This window comes from Galeopterus variegatus, unplaced genomic scaffold (assembly GCF_000696425.1).
Source record: "Galeopterus variegatus unplaced genomic scaffold, G_variegatus-3.0.2 Scaffold1036, whole genome shotgun sequence".
In the NCBI taxonomy this organism is placed as follows: domain Eukaryota; kingdom Metazoa; phylum Chordata; class Mammalia; order Dermoptera; family Cynocephalidae; genus Galeopterus; species Galeopterus variegatus.
The window spans coordinates 179,527-199,650 of NW_007727147.1; the positions used below are offsets into that span (position 1 = coordinate 179,527).

Sequence of the window (20,124 nt, forward strand, 5' to 3'; positions counted from 1 at the left end):
TCCTTCTTTATTTCCAACCCCCCTATAAACTCCTGGTTCCTCTCCAGACGTTGCAGGGTACAGCTGCAAAGGTCTGAATTGTCACTCACCTGATCCTTCCCATCTATAAGTTACCCATCAGTAAACTTTACTAGTAATGAAGTATGGAGTTGCTTGCTTCATTTTTTGTCTCAAGATATTTTCTCAGTTTGGTGGACATTTTTGCCTTTGGTCCACCTTCAGACAGCAGCCATGCAAGTGAAAACTATCACTTGGGAGTGGATCCTCAAGCCTCCAGAGAGCCTCCCAGTATTAGAAACATTGAGCAGAGACTAATTGTTTCCACTGAGCTCTGCCCAAATTAAAGAATTGTGAGCAAAGAAACTCAATGGTGATTGTTATTTTAAGCCACAAAGTCTTAGGTTTTTCAGAGGCAATGGTAACTGAAACAACCGAGACTTTTAAAACTACAGCTGTAGTGTAGACTATGGGTTCCCTTCAGGGTAATTAATAAAGGTAAAAAATTTGATTCATTTTGAAATTACAATTTAAGTTGCTGGAATATGTTTGAGTTTGTTACCACTCTGAGAGTGAACTATGTGAGTGCTGACTTCATGGACATTATTGTGTCCATAAAAATATGCAGGCTTTGTGCTGTAACAGAGCTGTAACAATGTTTATATGTGCAATTGGGAAAATTAGTTAAAATCTTAACAGGGTACAGATGTGATGTAAAAGTTTATATCCCAAACAAATGCAAGTAGTGATGGTACCATGTTTTACCACTTCCATCAAATACCATTCTCAAAGAATACATATATGAAAAAAACCTTAAAACAATACACGTGAAAAGGCTTATCGTAGTAATTAAATTAATTGAAGTAAAGAAGATAAACTTTTGATGTTAGCCAGTACTCATTTTCAACACTGCAAAAATTAAGCCCTGGTTGGCCATTCAATAATGGCAGAATGAAACTTTCAAATCATCTGAAATTCATTCTTTTTAAGATTTACAATCTTGTTTTATAGGAAATCATGGGTCTTATTCCCCTGAGACATGAACTGAAACAAAGGGTGCTACATAATGTTAATAGACAAGATGACTTGGAAACATCAATTTCACTATACTGGGTCAGACGTGGTTAATCCTGCTCAGTGTATTATGGCTGCTAAGCAACTGGAAAATATAGCCCTTTTCTTTGATATTCACCATGAAGATCAAGTAACTATGAGCTAAGAGAACTGTTCAAATATGGTATTTAGCTCTCCAATTTGTCCTCTAATGTTCTCTTGGTGTTTGCTGAGAGCAAAGATGAGATTGCTTTAGTTCTGTTTGGTTCAGTTTTCCTCCCTCTAGTCTAGGCTTTTACATACCTTAGTAGAGCCCTTTTTTGTTTGTTTGTTGGTTGGTTGGTTGGTTTTTTTGACCGGTAAGGGGATCACAACCCTCGGCATGGTGTGGTCTGCACCACGTCCAGCCAGTGAGTGCACCGGCCATCCCTATATAGGATCCGAACCCACGGCCTTGGCGCTACCAGTGCCGCACTCTCCTGAGTGAGTCACGGGGCCGGCCCAAGAAGAGCCCTTTTGAAATGATTATTTCTAGGTGATGAGTCCAACTAAGGTGAAGGCCATGTCAGTTTCATCTAGGTATCTCCTGGGCTCACTCCACACTCACCCTCACTCCACGCTCTTCCATTCCACCATAGCCACATTATCCTATTTTTGGCCTTGGCTATTGGTTTCCCAAATCCCCCCAAAACTGACAAATGTGGTTACCACTTTCTAATGTGGGCTTAGGCAAAAATGTGATTTGTGGAACAGTTCACCTAAATAGCATCCCCATAAACTAGTGGTACACGGAACGAGTCAAGACATGAGGATCCAATCACCCTTCTTCTGGAAGCTGTAGCATTCAAAGCAATTTTGGAGAGCCTCAAGGACAAAGTGAACAAATGTTAATTAGATTTTATTTTTATTTTCTTTGCCTTCATTTCAATTATTCATGTATCTGCAAGTGCACCAGAGAAGGTTATCTTCAAAAATGCTGGACACATTTTTTTTCCTTGTCAAACTAATAATAATTATTTTTTAAAAAAGAAAAAAGAGTTCTTCTAAAGGTGGAGTTCAGCACCATGAATTAGGCAAATGTCCTTGACTTTCTGTAGGGGAGCATGCCTGGCCCCTCTGGTTTGGTTCACAGTTCTTTCAACACCTTCTTTTTGAGACAGGAACAAGAAATGAGTACCAGCTATTCCTGTAAAAATCCAAACCTCCAACATCTACCGACCTCTTAGCAGTTAATATTTTGAAATTAGGACACCTTTAAGAATGATTTCATGTGCGTGTAAAGTTCAGAATCTATTAATCTGGATTAATCTGGTTTATATCCCCTACTGGCCAGGAAGACACAAACTTCTCAGCAAGGCAAAGATTAAGTTTGTTGTTAAACTCTAGAAAGATCTGAGTGAGTAAGGCTCTGAATGAGGTTTTGCCAAAAAACAGAAGACTATGCCTGGCCTTTCTGTGCTCAGGACTTCTGATCCCTGTTGGAGTAATGTTTGGCAGATGCAATCCTTCCCTTCCAAGTCTTTAATCTATAGATTAGATTAAATATCACCACCCACCTCCACCACCAGGAAAAAGAGTTATGCTGCCATTATATAATTGTACTCTCCTGTCCGCTAATCCTTTCCAAAGAAACCTGAAACCACATGACATTACAGAAGTTTAATTGCAAAGTACACGAGGTGCTAATATCTGTGTATAGCATATATGTAGTATACGTAGCTAATATCTATGTATAAATTCTTCATGTAAGATTTAGGCCAAACAAATAAATAAATGAATGAATAAATAATAAATTAATAAAACTATATCAGCAGGTTGGGATTTTGAGTGTATTTAAATAATTATTGTAAGGTGGAGATTCTTACCTGCCTACCAAAACAGCCATTCTTTCCCTTTCTCTCAAGTTAGCATGACCTCAATATTTTGCTGAGAATATAGCTACCCAGCCAAAGGAATACATTTCCAACTCTCATTTGCTCATGAGGTCATGTGACTAAGGTCTGGCCAATGAGATATTAAAAATGCTGAGTGGGACTTCTGGTAGGTCTCCTTAAATAGGAAGAGTGTGTTCCTCTTTGTCCCATGGGCATGATGGCTGGAGGTGAAATCAGCACTGGGAGGTTGAGGATAAGTGTGATGAGGGCCACATCCTACTAACGACAGAGAAGAAGCCTGAGGCCTGGACGACTTCACAGGGTCCCGAGATGGTCTGTCTCCAGACTTCTCCTGTACAAGAAAGAAAGAAACTTCTATCCTGTCTAAACCTCTATTACTTTAGGGATGTAATTGTATGTAGCTAAATGTAAATCTAAATGATACACATAAACCTTTACTTTCTGCTGCACTGTGGTAGCCTGGCTTCCTGAATGTTCTACTCCATCCCTATCTATCATCTTGGTGGACTCAGTCAACCCTGAGCCTCCTTATTCTCCCTGTCATATTTAGACACATACTCCCCTCAGTTCCAGGCACCAGTAAAACCTTTAAGCTCCCACACTGATACACAATGCAGTTCCCTGTCCCAGAAAGTGGTCACATTAGGGCAGGGAATCAAGAAGCACTTGTCCAACGAATGGGATGCTTTGGCACAAATTGTTTTTCTTTTTCCTGCCCTCCTGGAACCATAAAGATAGTAGGACAAATCAGTGTGAGCTAGGATTTTTCAGAAGAACTGTGGGGGACTGAAGATAACTTAAAGAATCTACTGGAATTATAAGAGGATATATAGGCTACTGGGTCTGGAGAAGGAAGGAAGTTGTTGAGATTTTAGACAGTGGAGGTTTCTGCTTCCTGGGTGGAGTCCTTGTGGGAGAGATTGCCTGAAATATTGTCAGATTCAAGCAGCTCCACAATGCTGTAGGGAGAACAGTCCTCCAAACCCAGCTTGCTGCAGAGCCAGCCACAGAAGCCTTTCTCCATGTCCCGGGCAGCTTGCCACCAGGCTTCCCAGGACCATGAGAGCTGGACCACAGCTGCATAGAGGCCCAGGGAAGAGGCCATGGCCATGATGAGCACTGGATAGAAGAGAATGAGGCAGGGGCAACATGAGATCTTGTGCCAGAAGGTCCTCTCCTCGTTGTATACAAGGAAGATGTTATACCAGGTAATAGTGCCATAGTAGAAAGAAACAACGAAAGAGAGGATGAAAACCACAGGCAGGCAGACCAGTGTCCAGAGAACCACATGTGGCCCGCGGTCTGCTCCCATCTGGCAGGGCTTTCTTCCTTCAGGTGTTGTTTCCCTTGACAACTCTTTAGGCTTGGTCAATTCTTGCAGCTCCTTCTCTGTCAACGTGACATGGATGTCCACCATCTGACCCTTTTTCTTACCTCGTGTGATGGTCCCAGTTAATGTGACATAGCGGCTATCCAAAGGCATGTTCCACATACCTGCAGAGCACAAAGGAGGTGAAAGTCAAGATCAGAGGAGTGAACATTTCATCACAGTGTCATCCCCAGTGGTTGGGGATGAGTATGACAGTATCCTTTTCTTTCAGCCTCTGGCACAGTACTGGAGCCAGTGATTCAATGGTGGGCTGAACGAGTTTCCCACTGGGGGGCAATCACAGGTATTGCTACTCCCACAGTGAGCTCTCATTCATGAGTCTGGGCCCTGACAAAATTGTAAGGTGGGTTAAACTTGTTTTTCATACTCTCTTTCCACTTTTCTGGGCTTCAATCTTAGCACAATCTCTGTGACATGGAGGGGTGTGAGGAATTTTACTACAGATACCACTTTATAATGAGCTTATTCCAAGTTAACAAGTGCTATAAAAATACTGCTTATGAGTATCAACTACGGTGTGTAAAGATTGTACGTGTGCGCACTATACAGATGGGCAGCCCACCCCCTTCCCTTCTCACACCTATCTCTGTGCTTGCCTGAGAGGGGGCCTCCCCACTTGCCTGTGGACATCCCAGCCCTCATATCCAAGCTTGTATCCACACATAAACATGCCACCCACACATCACATACACCACACTCCCCCCACACCACATATGCCACCCACACCACATACAACCCCATGCACTATATACCACATATATGTATCACACACACCACACACCCCCATACACACCACATATACCCACGCCCACACTCATACCCACACCCAAACCACATACATCCCCCCACACTACACACCCCTACATGCATCGTACCACACACCACACACATACACTCCACTCACTCACAGCACACACCACACACAATGCACATACATACACCCCCACACACATCCACACACCACACCGACATGTGCACATAATACCTCATACACACTACACATACACCACCATACACACATTCCCCACACACATCACATATATACCCCATACACACACACCACATGCCACACACACACACACCACCTACACACACCACCAAACAGCCATCCTTTGACCACCCTGGAAGTGTGGTCGGTAGTAAATGTAATCTAAAATGTAGACAAGGAGTGTGTCTGTGGGAAAGGATTGGGGGAGTACAGGCTTTTGGTGGGCATGTCCCTTGGCCCTGTGGACTCCCTGGCCCATGGCTGGAGAGAGAGAGAATGGAGCCACCTAAAGAGCAGGGCCCAGGGAAATGAAAGGGTTCTGACTGCCCACACAGAAGGGTTGTACTGTTCTCCCCAAACCTAGTGGCTTCCCAGTCTCCTTCTTCTCAGTAAATGAGACCAGCCTCTATTTTCTCTGTTGTTCCTGTCAAAGACCCAGGAGTCATTGTCAATTCCTCTCTTTCCCTCACTCCCTACCTCCTACCCATCAGCAAGTTTCACATTGCATTCTGAACCCAGCCTCTCTTCTTTAGCTCTCTCTCCTGCTATCACCCTAGTCCAAGCTTCTACCTTAGCGCTGTTGTGGCTGTAGTAATACAACAGTCCCTTATCAGCTTCCAGTCGTAACCTTTACAATTCATTCTTTATAGAGAAGCCAGAATGATCTTCTGAAAATGTAAATGAGACAAAGTCTGTCCCTTGCTTAAAAGTTCTCCATTGACTTCTCCTTGCTCTTACAACAAATTCCAAACTTTTTCCTGTGAACTGCAAAGCCCCTCATAATCCAGCCCCCAACTAACTTTCTGACCTCTCACCATCCTCACGCAGAAATAAATACATTCCATAAATGGGGCCAATGTTGCTCTCACCTCAAGGCCTTTGACCCTGCCTCAAAGAGCTCTGCCCCCAATCTTTTCTTGGTTGGCTGCTTCATGTCATTTGGATCAGCTCAGACATCACTTCCTCAGAGAGACCTTCCAGGACCACGTAATCTCTCCCCTACCACCCTCCATCAGTTACTCGTCTTCCCAACACCATGGTTTTACTGTCTTTAGAACCTGCACCACTACCCGAAATTATCCTTATTTGCTGACTAGTTCACTCTCTGTCTTGTCTATGCTGCTTGTCTTGTTCTCTGTGGGCATATGTCATAGAGATCTATCCAACTACAAAATACCATCTTTATGGTTCCAGGAGGGCAGGGAAAAGAAATGCAATTTGTGCCAAAGCAGCCCATCCACTCGACAAGTGCTTCTTGATTCCTTGCCCTAACGTGACCTCTATTTGGGACAGGGAGCTCCACTGTGTATCAGTTTGGGAGCTTAAAGGTTTTACTGGTGCCTGAAACCCACGGGCATATGTGTCTAAATATGACAGGGAGAATAAGGAGGCTCAGGGTTGACTGAGTCCACCAAGATGACAGATAGGAATGGTGTAGAACATTCAGGAAGCCAGGCTACCACAGTGCAGCAGAAAGCCTCATTTATCCCTTGCTGCACAATAATCCTTAATACAGACAATCTGCAGCTTCATTAACATTCTTACACATACCTCCTTACACATGCATATCATGGGCAGAATTTGTGTGGGGTAGATATTGAGCATTTCTGGGACATAGGATATGCACATTTTGAATTTTAATAAATATCGACAGATTTCCCTACAAAGTGGTTGAAAAAAAAAAAAGTGGTTGAAGTGGCTTCCATTTCGACTTGAGGTATATGAGAGTATATCCATTTCCTCACACTGATGTTATCATATCTTACCCAATTTTTGGCAATCCTAGAAGTGAGGGAATACTATATCTCATTGTGGTCATAATGACTATTAGGAAAGCCAACAATTATTGTTTCTTTATCTTACATACATTAAGTAACTAATATTGTCTGCTTGTGTTATAATTTTTGTGTATCAATCAGCCTCTTCCATTATACTAGGGGTTCTGAAAAGGTGGAGAGCTCCTCTGCAACACCTAGAATAGAACATAATAGGTACTGAGTAAATATGTCAATTTGTTGAATGAAGACTGCCAACACTGCAAGGAGAAATGTATCACCAAGAAGAAATAGGTCAGTGAGCAAATGCCTGTCTGTCTGCTGAAGGATCCCCTTTCTGTTTCCTTTAGCATGGCTTTAAACAAAAGGCTCCAAAGAGACTCACCATCATCCACGGGATAGTCTAGGAAATCGTCTCCCTCCTCCTCTTTAGGCCCATCTCCACCTTCTGATTCCCCGGGCTCCACGTCTGTTTTCTCATTCTCTGACCGGTAGACGATGATAGATTCTGGGCGGGACTCTTTCTTTTTCTTTTTCCTGCGACCCATTGTGGATTCCGCATCCAGGGCCAGGGCAGCAGCCACAGCCTTCCTCAGAGAGCCCTGCTGGGGGCTTGGGAGCTGGCCTTGGCCTTCCACTGGTGCTGGCTCTTCCATCCTGGTCCTGACGTCTAGCTTTGCCCTTTGTCTGACTTGCTTGAACAAACTCACGATCCACACTTTACACAGCCTCTTCCTGGATGGGGCTACGCAAAGATGTCCTAAAGATGCATTTACCTGAAATATAGGAAAGCAGAGCCGTCAACAGGGTACAAGAAGGGCAAGACAGAGATTTAAGAAATGATCCTCAACATGGGGGAAGCCGTCTCCTCCTGATTTTTTCCCCTTTTTAGCAAGCAGCTTTTCTCTGCTGCCTTCTCTGTCCTCTGCTGATTTTCTTCTGTCTCCCTACTAGATTCACACGTGTTAGAGCTTACTCGACTTTGTATACTGGGCACTTAGCCCAGTGCATGGAATAAATGAGGTGCTCAGTGACAGAACTGGAAATCCTTACAGTTGGCTTCTACAGAATGAAATTAAACAAGTTTTGCTACATGCTCACCTGACTGCCTCAGGGGCCCATCCGAACAGGATGAGTACTTCTATCTTTAAATTCTTATGCATGGAACTTGCTGGAGTATGGGATTCATTTGGCTGAGGTGTCTAAGAGCACAAAGGTGTGTGCAAGAAGATTTAGGGCAGAGGGAATTCCCAAGGTAAACAGCTCTAGAAGATAAGGAACCCCACCATTGGAATACTGAGTAGGCCTTGGGGATTAATGAGCCCAATCAGGGCTCTTCTACCAAAGTAGCCCCAATACAGAAGACAATGGACATCTACCCCAACGCAATTGGTTATAGTGGCTGAACATGATCTTCCCCAAGGTTAAGGTTTTCAAGTTTTGTTAAAAATGTACATGAATTTTGAATTCTACTCTTTAAGTGTCTGTGTTTAATACGAGAATGCTTTCCCCAGTCCAAGTCCTGTAGTGGAACTGAGGCTCAGGAAGCCGCATCATGGAAATCCTATGACAGGGGTGACCTCTGAACAAACCACTTTATATCTACTTTTTTTTGGCAGCTGGCCAGTACATGGATCCAAATCCTTGACCTTAGTGTTATAACTCCATATACCTACTTACGGTACAAATAGCACAGCTATCACAGGTTGGGAACCTACTCTAAGCCCCGGTGTTTTTCAGCTTAGAGCTTCTGCTTTCCTCTGTAGTTTCCTGGGGCAGTTTGTGAAGGGTCTCCCCTGGCCTTTCTATAGTGAGAGTTTTCAAACCAGGGCTTGAGACCTCAAGCAGATTACAGGACCAGAGCTTCAGAGCTGGGACAAAGTTCACCCTCTGCACCCCTTTTCCCCTTTTTGTAAGATGTGCCAAGATGTTCAGAGGGAGACATGAATGCCAAGGAGTACTGGCAAGAAGGCAAGTTGCAAACCCTCACCCTTCCTATTCATTTGTTCGCTCTCTTTGTTGAGGGGGCAGTGCTGTAGGGACATGTGGCAGGGCAGAGGAAACACAAACATGGAGGTGATAACTCTTGTTAATGGCCTTCTATAAACATAAAAATATGTGGTGTTCTAACACTCCTGACTTGGGTGACCACAATGGGTGAGGCCAATGTTGGATAACAGGAAGAGCTTCCTGAGCCCAAGGACAGAATAACACAGAAAATGGAGGTTGAAAGCTTCAGAGTTTCCTGGGGATGTAAAGACAAACATGACCCTCTTTTCAGCTGATGGGAGTTAGGGAGAGACAATCCTATCTGGAGGCAAAGAAAGAGATGACATTTGAAGACCTCATTAAAAGCATTGACAGAAAATATGAAATATAAACAGTTGGTGAGCTCCTGGTAATTCACTTTGGGGGGACCATCATTTACTTCAGGACCAGTCAGTGTCTACTTGCAAAACAGGCACCCTCCCTGATTCACCTTGAAACAGGATTTCCTCATCTCCCTATAATTAGAACATTACTCTTTTAGACAGGTACCCAGCCAGGATCTACTTGCAAAACAGACACCATCCCCGATTCACCTTGAAACATGATTCCTCTCATCTGCCTGTAAGTACAGCATTATTCTTTGAGAATACAAAATGTTCCCACAAACTTAGGAAAAGATGGACTGTTGTTTAGCCATGGTAAAAAGTAGTCATCAGACCAGTTTTAAATCGGTTCAATTGACCAACAACTTCCCTCAGTGTCTTAGTCCATTTGGGATGCTATAACAAAATACCATAGACTAGGTAGCTTATGAATAACAAAAATTTATTTCTTATATTTCTGGAGGCTGGTAAGTTCAAGGTCAAGGCACTGGCAGGTTGGGTGTCTGGCGAGGGCCTTTTCTGGTTCACAGATGGTGCTTTCTCACTGTGTTCACACATGGTGAAAGGCACTTGCTAACTCTCTGGGGTCTCTTTTATAAGGGCACTAATCCTATTCATATGAACTCCAATCTCATGGCTTAATCACCTCCCAAAGACCTCTCATAATACCATCACCTTGGGGGTCAGAATTTCAACACATGGACATTTAGACCATATCACTCAGCAAAGATGCTTTTGGTTAATCCAACAGTCAGCCCCTCATTTCTGAAAGTCAATCAGGTAAGTGAGTCTGTCCCCAACTGGCTGACTTTCAAACCAGGGGCTGGCACTGATGGACTGGCTTTTAAAAACGTGTTCACTTAGGCAGTTGTTGATTGAACACATTTAAAACTTGTTCTGGTGGCTACTTGTTATCATGGCTACAGAATAAGTAGTCTTTTCCTAAATTTGTGGGTGCTCTTTATTCTCAGTTTGGTGTGAGGCTGAAATGAAATCAAACATGTCTCAGTACAGGTATATAAGTTATCTGTTGCTGTGTAACAAATTACCCCAGACTTAAAAGAAACCGGAACTGCCCTAGCTGGATGGTTAGTAGGCTTCTCTGCTTGCTTCCTGCCTCTACAATTTGGGGGTCTAAAGGCTTCTTCTTGTTTTATATGGTTTCTGAATCTTTTAGTGTTTTGTCAATATAGTTTTCTTAAAAACTCTGTGGTTCTCCTGTGAATAGTTCCTGTGAGTCAGGAGTATGAAAGTGCCTTAGTTGGTTCTGTTTTACGAGCTCTAAAGATGCCAGGTAAGGCTACAGTCATCTGAAGGCTTTAATGGGGCTGGAGAATCTACTTCCAAGATGGTTCACTTACATGGTGCTGACTCAGTTCCTCCCCATGTGGGCCTCTCCATGGGCTGTTCAAGTGTCCTCAACAGTGGCTGGCTTCCCCCAGAGTGAGTGATCTGAAAGCAGATATTCTTCTTGACCACTCCAACTCTACTGCTGATCCAATTTCTTCCTCATCCTTGATGTCCTTCCTCTCCAGTAGCTCCACCTTCTCCCTCCCACTGGCTCTGTCCCTATTGCTTTCAAACTCAAAGTTCCCTATCTAGAAAAAACAACTTTACCTTACCAGTTAGGCTATTTGATATTCTATTTCTTGCCTTCTTTCACAACCAAGCTTCTCTATCAAATAGTATGTAGCCACTCATTTCCAGTTCTTCCCCCTAATCCTCCACTGTCTCTGTTACCATCTTTTTCTTCCCACTCTGAAGTCCCTTCCCAACACAAACACATACGCACACACAAACACACACATACACGTCATCTGGAAAGATGGGGAATAGGCCAGGAAATTAGCACTTATCAAGCCTTATGTGCCAGGCTGTAAGGTAAACTCTTTATGTTACTTCATTTGCATGTCTCAGCCAGCATATCAAGTATTTTATTTTCCTCACTTTACATATTAGGTTCATCCATGTTAAGTAAAGAAGTGAGAGAACTTGGATTTAAGCCAATACTTGCATAACTCCAAAGCTCAGGATTTTCCCACCAAGATTTAGAAGAAGTCAAGTATTAGTGGCTACAGTGGACAGGTGATGTTTTTTATTTTCATTTGTTTGTCTGGTTTGTTTTGTTCTGCTGTGCAGAACCCCATTCTTCCTTCCTTTGATAACAGGCCCATTCTTTCCTGTGAGGAATACAATCTTGAAAGTTTCTGATGTGACCACAGTGACCACTTTACCATTCTTATTCTCCTTGTCTACATCAGAGCCTTTCTGTCTGCTAATTCCCAAATCTCTCTTGAAGCTTCCTTTACCTCCTTTGACTTTCTATGCTCACTTTCTTGTTACCTCTCAAGCCCTTCTCTCTTTTTACTCCCTTATCTGCCTTCTCCATCCTGTAATTGCCATTGGTCTTGAGACTGTCCTCTATTCTCAACAGCACATTCACTTCTTCCTGTTGAAATACACAGCCTTCTTACCCACAGCTGTAGGACCAATTCTATGCGAAGAATGCCTATGTATCGATCTCAAGAATGTATCTCCAGTAGCCAAGTGGGTATTTCCAAATCGAATCTCTCGTCATTCTGCCTAAGCACGTTCAAACCAAACTCATTGTCTTTATTCCCAGTAGACAAACTCTCAGTATTACCAAGAGGAGAGAAGAGGGAAGGGAAAGAAGAAAGAGGTGGAGAGGGAAACTCGACAACATTTATGGAGTGTCTATTTTCATAGAACAGAACATTTGCTTACTGCAGCATGTTAGGTTCTGCATTAATTGCTTATTCAGTTAATTACCCATTCAATAGATATTTATTGAATAATACTATGTGCCAGATATTGCACAGTTGTTCTAGGCACAATTTTATAAAGTAAGTACTATTTTGCTTGGACTTAGGAATTGTAAAGAGTAAAACTTATTAGATGTTTACTGTGTGCCGGGTGCTGTTCTAAGTACTTTACAGTAATCATATTGTTTAATCTTCACAACAAACTAATGGAGTAGGTACTATAATTATCCCAATTTGCTCAAGGTTACATAAACAGTAAGTGGTGGGGTTGGACTTCACAGCCAGGTTTGCTCACTTCAAAACCCATGTTTGTTCCACTGTACCATACTGCCTGCCAACATTTACCCAAGGTTCTATAACTTATACTTCTAGAGATTTCTTTAATAAACGCATTTCCTCTATTAAGGATATATTCCTGTATTCCTAATAATAATTAGTCTTTAAGTCCTGCTAATCATTCTTATGAGATCTCTTTGTTAATCTGTTCATTTGAATTTCTCTTGCTACCGTATGCTAGAATACAGCCTTCACATTACTTTCTCCAAGCTGGTTTCTCTCTCTTTCATTTCAGAATTCTACCTCTACTGTTTTAATAAAACAAAACGTAATTTTTATTTTGTCCAGTAACTAATACTATCCTGCCATTTCTTTCTAAAATATATCTAAAGAGTCTGCCTGGTGTTTAAGGCTCTCCATTTTCACCCCCACCCTACCCCCGACTCCAGGATTCAGTAGCAATTTTCCCTCTTCCCTTCCCCACAACATGACTGCTCAACACATTTGCTTGTGTTGGTTTCTTCACCACCTTCACTCTTCTCCACCTCTTTCAAGACTGGCTCAAATCTGACTCACTCGTTCATGTTCTGTGATGACCCCAGCCCACAAGTCTCTCCCTTCCCACCCCAACCCTCTGTTGAGGAGTGTGGTCAGAATTCAATGAATGGTCAAGTGTAAAATGTCTCGTAGGTGACCGATACTCCATACATGTTAGTTTCCATTCCCCTTCTTTTGCCTCCTCCCACTCTGTATTTCAGTAGCATTTGTTATCTGTATCATACTTTTGGTACTTAATTATGCAGTATTTCATCTCACTGTGTTGATACGGATGGTATGACATAGATGGAATTTTCATTCATCTCCCCAGGTAGATTGCAAACTTCTAGAGATCAGGAACTGTCTTATACTTTTTCGTCACCATTAACGAGAAGGCCCCAGGGCTGGCGATATAGCAGAAAGTCAGTATGTAGTTGTTGACCTGATAGTACAGAGAAGAAGGGAAAATGCCTATTCAGAAACATGATATAAACAACCTTTAAGAGAGGAAGGCTTGTGCACTGCTTGGGAGTGCGGTGGCGCTACCGCCGAGGGTTCAGATCCCACATACGGACCGGTTCCTGCTCACTGGCTGAGCGAGGTGTGGGAGCAACACCGAGGGTTGCGATCCCATTGCCGGTCCCGGTCTGGTATGGGCGCGACACTGAGGGTTGCTATCCATTGCCAGACACGAAAAAAGACAAAAAGGAAAAAAAAAAAAAAAAAAGAGAGGAAGGCTTAATTCTCTTCCGCATTTTCGTACACTTTATTATGCTGTTAGTATTTGACCTCAGAAGCATATTCTGAAAATCACTACTTCCTTTTGGAGACCATAAGAGAGGGTAAAATTTTTTTTTACCTAGTTTTCACGGCTTTAATCAGTAGAATTAAGAGACAGGACTTTGTTCTTTTCTATGGAAGTTAGCCTTTTCCCATCCTCCATCTCCACCCCCAGTCCAAAGATTATTAATCCACATTACATTGCAGAGTGTTAACCTCAATTAACCATTAGCTCTGGACTCCTGGTTATCTGAGGGTGGAACGGAAGTTTTAAAGAAACTTCTGGGCTGGCTGATTAACTCAGTTAGTTAAGAGTGTGGGGCTGATAACACCAAGGTCCAGAGTTTGATCCCTGTACTGTCCAGGTGCCAAAAACAAACAAACAAACAAAAAAGAACATGCTTATACCCTGGAACTTATGCTTAGAATAACTGGTTTTAAGCCACTCTTGAAAGAAATTCTGCAGATTATTCTTAAATTCATCCATCAATTTTCCCATCTCCACTACTACCATTCCAGTCTACGAGGCCATCATCTGTTACCTATGGTTCTAAAAAATGCTCTTATCTTTTGGCTTTCACTATTGCTGCCTTCCATTTAATTCTCCACTCAGCAGTAAGAAAGATCTTTTGAAAACATAAACAAAATCTTGCCATTTTCTGCTTAAATCCTCCTGTGACTACCCATTGCTATAAAATGAAATCCAAACTTTTCATGTGGCTTAAGGATCTGCAGGACCTGGCCCCTCCCCGTCCTGCCATCTCATACTATATCACCTCCCTCATGCAACTTTGCTCCAATCACTCTGGCTGTCTATTCCTATCTATTCTTCAAGAGCTTTCCCACATGAGTCCTTAAATGCTGTCAACCTTGGCTTATACACTGCTTCACCCTGCTCCTTCACATGGACATCTTTTTTTCCTAAGTCTCTGCTCAAATGTCATCTCCTCTGAGGCCTTCTTGACACTCAGCTAAAAAAGGCTCCCTGTCCTGCCTCTCCTTATTCTTTATCACAATAGCCTGATTCCTGTATAGAACTCATTAACATTTATTATATGTATTTTTTCTTTTACTTGTTTATTGTCTATCTTCTGTATTAGAATATAAGCTCTGTGAAGTGATACCATACAAGTAAGCCAGCGAGTGGGTATTAAATAAAACTTTTTAAGTGACTGGGTGAAGTGGTAGCCATTAAGGACTATCCTATTCTGTCAAAGACTGAGACTGGAGAAAAGTTTAATAAAGTGAAATTAATACACTTCTTTATATGTCTAGTTATAGCACAGTTGTCAGGTGCTCCTCCTTAATCTATTTTCTCCTTTTTAATACTGGAAGTTTCAGCTGGTCACATGGCTTCCCTGGTAAAGATAATACTTCCCAGCATCCCTTGCAGCTCGGTGTGAACATATGATTAGTCTCTGGATGTGAGTAGATGTGGTGTGTGCAACGTCTCTGTCTGGCCCTCTCCTTCCTCTTTTCACCTTCTTGAGGGCTGAATGAGCCATGTGCAGCTCACGCAAACAAGGGCATGAGCTGAGGATAGCAGCAGAATGAGATGGAAGGAGTAAGAGCCACCCTAACACTCATGAACGCTCTTCCTCTGGACTGTAATATGAGAAAAAAAATATCTGTCTTGTTTTAATCCATGATTATTTTGGTCTCTTAAGGCACCTACACAGAAATCCTAACCAGTACACTGGGACTGTCCAAGGTTATTTTATATCTCAACCCCAAATTACTCCAACTCGTCAACCCTGGGGCATAGGCAGATCTTGATGTGCATTTTAGAATTAGATCATAAAATGGCATCATCCCTGATAACAGGTGGTTCAAGCAGTTTCGATTCTCCTCGGTGGGCCAGGAATTCTGAAACTCAGCTGGCTAGTACAAAGGATATCACATAGATACTGGTTCAAGCTCCACCAGCAACCCGCTGGAGGGCTCAATACTGTATATGATACTATTACCTGCTTGTAATGAGGTGGACAACACTGTACCAAAGGAAGTATTGTTAAAAGAAACCAACAGTTCTTAGACATTCAGTAAAAATCCAAAGACTCACAACACAACAAAATGAGTATACTTACCCAGCTATTGCATCTTTGTAGGGATAAGTCATTAACAGCAAGTCTGGTCATTACTCCTTGCTGGCCAGTTCCCATCCAGTCAGTCACTCAGTCACTAACCTCTACCTCAACTCACAGTGGTGGTTCATGGGCCTCTCACCATCAGGTATGATTTCCCTGTAGTCTGCTCACACTTCTCTGCTCCCAGTTGGCCACTGGAGCATACCTGATCCACTGTCTTCTCCAGACACATCCAGATACTTGGACATATAAGCAGAACTTGTAGACTTGGTAGGTGGAAAAGCCAGGAAGCTTTCCAGCCCTTGCTCTTATGTTCATTGCAGGGAAGCAAGTGACATTTACATATGAAGTATGGCTGAAATAAGCTAATAAATGGCAATGAGACCAAGCCTTAGCATCTGGAAACATTAAGGAGTGGTGGGGACTATGGTAAGCACAAGAACTCAGGTCTGATCTAAAGGAGGAAGCTACTGTTCCCCTCTCCTCCACCCACCAAGCCTGCTGTTCAGCCATCTCCTTTCCTAGAGAAAGGCAGGCCCATTTGGTATGAGTTGTCTAAAATTTCATGTGAAATTTTCTGATTTTAATTGTTGCAATTAGTCCAAATTTAAATAAATTACTGTGTGGACAAACAACCAAACCAAAACACAAATGGGTTGCCATTTTGCTACCTTCGGATGACAAAGTTTCCAAATCAAGGTGTGCCTGCTCCATCTGGTTAAGAACTTTAGGAGTTGACTTTTTGCACCTTTACCCATATTGAACCTGAACTACTGTGAGGTTAGGTGCTGTGAGGGTGGAGTGTCATAATTTTGAAGTCAATTTACTACCAGTACAGTGAATTGTTCCTTGCCTCAGTCCCACTGTTCTTACAACTTTTCTCTGATTTGAATATCTTTCACCCCAAGGGCCACATATCACCTGTCTGGAGTGGCCAGACTCTCCCAATTACATCTTGGGTTTACCACCATTAAGTTTACCACCAAGTAGGAAATAAAATGCTTACCATTTTACAACTGTAAATTACCATTAGCCCCTCTCAGAAAGACCGTTTCACCAATATAAATACAGAAAGGAATTTGGCTCAGACTGGTGTCAAATGACTGGATTCTGATGTAACAGCATCTTGAAACTCCCAGCCTCCAGCCAGTTGCAGATGGGCTGTGAGCACAGTCAGGCTGCAGCCTGTCCCCTCATGGTCCTGTGAGCAGCATTTCTCTTGTCATTGCCTATCCTACCTGGTCCTGAGAGGCTCTCTCCCTGAAGTAGGTTCATCATGTAGAAAGCATTTGATTATCCAGAGGAAACAGTTCTGGGCAGTGAGGGTAGCTGCTTACAAGGAGAGCCATAAAACCCAATCTTGGCTACTTGGTCTTTTGTTGGGCTATTGTCCTACCTCTCATGGCACACATACCCTTTCCATCCCCCACTCCCACTCCCAACATACCTACCTGCTAGTATATAAACTGTATAAAGGCAGAGAAACCTAATTCTCTTGTTGACTGCACCACCTCCCCAGTGCCTAGAACAGTGCCTGGCACATAGCAGGTGCTCAGTAAATCTTGGCTGAATATTGTCAACTGGTTAAGAGTCATTCATGTGAGCTGGCTAAGGAGTGGTCTTGCCTCAAGGTGGGGGTGGGACTAGATGCCTTATTGACATTCCTTCAGCACCAAGATTCTGTGATTCTCAATGTTGAGAATCCCACAAGCCGCTGTCAGTGTGAGCCAGCAGCTGCTTTGCAGAGGGAGAAAATGAACTTACCAGGCAGATGGGGTGCAGGAGGGGTGAGAAGATGGGTAAGCAGCAAGAGCATCTCTGAAGATGAAGGGAGTCATTGCAAATGGGCTGTGACAGAGCAGGAGTGTGGAAGGATCATGACCACAGCTACGCCTTTTTCCCCAGGATAAAGGGGACAGTGATGCAGAGTGAGGAGAAGAGTGAACTTTGACCCAGCCAAAGGAATGGTCAGTGCAGTGTGTTGTGGTTGCCCTGAGAAGAGAGGGCTCAGCCTGGGGCCAGCATTAAAATCTGAAAACAAAGAGCTTCCAAGCAGCAGAACTATTGCTGTGCCTCCCAGCCTTTTGAGGTTATCAGAGTTTCAAATCCTGACTGAGGTCAGAGGCAGAAGCAAAGAGACCATGCCTCCTTGGGTTTTTAAAAAAAGATGGCTTGAAGAGACCCTGCATCTCTCACAGGTTCTACCTAGACTGTGAAAAAGAGCTTTCTGATCTTTTTCTGCTCATTCAGCAGCTTCCTGCAGCTGAGGAATGGCGCCTGGTCATCCTTAGTGGGCATAACTGGCTTGCAGCCCCCAGTCACCTTTTCACTGGAAGACAGTCACAATCCCTTTCTCAGTCCACTCAGTGGCCACACAGAGGCTGCACTACAGCCAGGCCTATACTGTCCCACCCTGGGACATCTCTGAGAATTCACAGGTCCAGACCCGGTCACAAACCACATTAAATTAAATTACAACTTTGATAAAATTATCTTTAAAAGGAATTTAACATGACCCCACCCCCAAGAAAGTCTGAAATTTTCTGGAATAAGATGCTCTTCAAAATTCAGTCAATATTTCCTTTCCTGTTTAAGAAAAATACTTTGTCATTGGGCACCAGGAATTATATATTTTTTGCAACAATACTTTGAACTTTCCTATTTAAACTTACTTTTTTTAAAAAAGGAGGTGACGGTATCATAATTTTTTAAAAATTTGGTCATAACTATATAACTGACTTAAATAGTAGAAGTAATTGATTCCTCCATAAACTCTCTAGCAAATAGGAACCAGAAAAGATTTCTTCCTTTTAAAAAATAAGTCTACACCAGAATCTGTCAGCATCGAAGGCAGAGGAGGATTTGTTTCCAAAAAAAAGGTCAGAGGAGGGCAGGGGGGTGGAGGAACAGGGAGGAAGTGTAGCCGAACAGCAACTTGGCCAGTGGGTGGGACCCAGTGGAGGAAGTGATGTCTGATTCCACTCCCAATCAGACCCATTTCCAATTTGTTTTGTGAATCCTAGGCGGTGGACCCAACACAAAGATGATGACATTTGTTGCCTTTTATATCTTTGTAACATCTGGTATGAGAAAATACAGCACTCTGACAACAGATTTAGAATTAGCATCTTGCCTGGATTAAGACCACTGCACCTGACACATTACCTAGATCCGCCAAATTCTTAAAGCGAAGAAATCCCACTGGGCCAGTCCAGGTGTAATCTCACTCTGGTAGGTTAACGGTGTGAAGCAAGATGAAAAATAAGAAGCAGAATCTGAATAATAAATCACTGTTACTGGTCACTAAAACACGGATGAGAAATTTTCCCCACCTTCAGCAGCTCGCCTTTCTGCATAGGGAAAGAACTAGAGGACAGCATTTTAAACATACACCCACAGATGCACCTTGCAGGAAGCATGCGCCCTGCAATGAAAGATCCTCTTTTGGACTTGTTACGCAGCCCGGATGAAACGGATCAGATCTCAGATGTGGTAAAGGTTGCTGAGATGGCGGTGGGCCCGAGTTTATTTTTTAAATCATTTATTATCTTAGTTCAATGGATAACAGAAACCATATCTTGCAACCAGATCCCCTCTTCACCTTCACTCGCTTCCCCTGGCTCCCTCCCGAAGGACGAAGGGATATTCATGAACGATGGAGGGGTGAGAGGATGAAGGGAAGCTGATTTCTTCCCCTCTGCTAAGCCTGCCCCTTCTCCCCTTCACAGCCAGCGGCAACAGCAGCTGCAGCCCCGGCATCGCCTGACGACGTCGGCGGAGGCAGCTAGGGCCCCGCGATGCAGCCTTTCTTTTTCTAGATGCACTGGGGATTTAATTTTAATTAATCGTGAGAACTATAGCACTGAGGATTGAATTTTCAAAACAGAGCACCCTCTCTCTCTCTCTCTCTCTTTTTTTTTTTTTTTTTGGTCTTTCCCTTCTCCCGTCCCCAATGGCATCGAAATTTTAAAAAGGCACAAGGAGTCTCACCCATAAATGCCCGGGGACCGACGCCGGCGGGGGATGCCGACGGGTCAGAAAGCGGCAGCGAGGGAGCGGCCCTGCCCTCGGAGGATGCAGAGGAGTCGCGGGGCGGGGCGGAGGGCGGGGCGAGGGACGGGCCCGCGGGGCGGGGCGAGGGCGGGGCAAGGGCAGGGCCGAGGGGCGGGGCAGAACTGCGGTCACGTGCGC

General features: G+C 43.4%; 1 protein-coding gene across 2 annotated transcripts; it reads right to left on the bottom strand.

Annotated features, from left to right (window-relative positions):
* Positions 1 to 1,932: 1,932 nt before the first annotated feature.
* Positions 1,933 to 20,008, bottom strand: TMEM169 (transmembrane protein 169). Of its 2 annotated transcripts, XM_008574355.1 has the most exons (5): positions 19,924 to 20,008; positions 13,312 to 13,508; positions 10,832 to 10,922; positions 7,484 to 7,874; positions 1,933 to 4,439 (listed from the first exon to the last, which is right to left on the bottom strand). In XM_008574355.1, exons 4-5 carry the CDS (start codon positions 7,752 to 7,754, stop codon positions 3,817 to 3,819), a joined length of 894 nt encoding a protein of 297 aa, XP_008572577.1. In that variant the 5' UTR covers positions 7,755 to 7,874; positions 10,832 to 10,922; positions 13,312 to 13,508; positions 19,924 to 20,008; the 3' UTR covers positions 1,933 to 3,816. The 2 variants fall into 2 exon arrangements, with proteins under 2 accessions (XP_008572577.1, XP_008572579.1); XM_008574357.1 differs by lacking the exon at positions 10,832 to 10,922.
* Between the last annotated feature and the right edge of the window lie 116 nt (positions 20,009 to 20,124).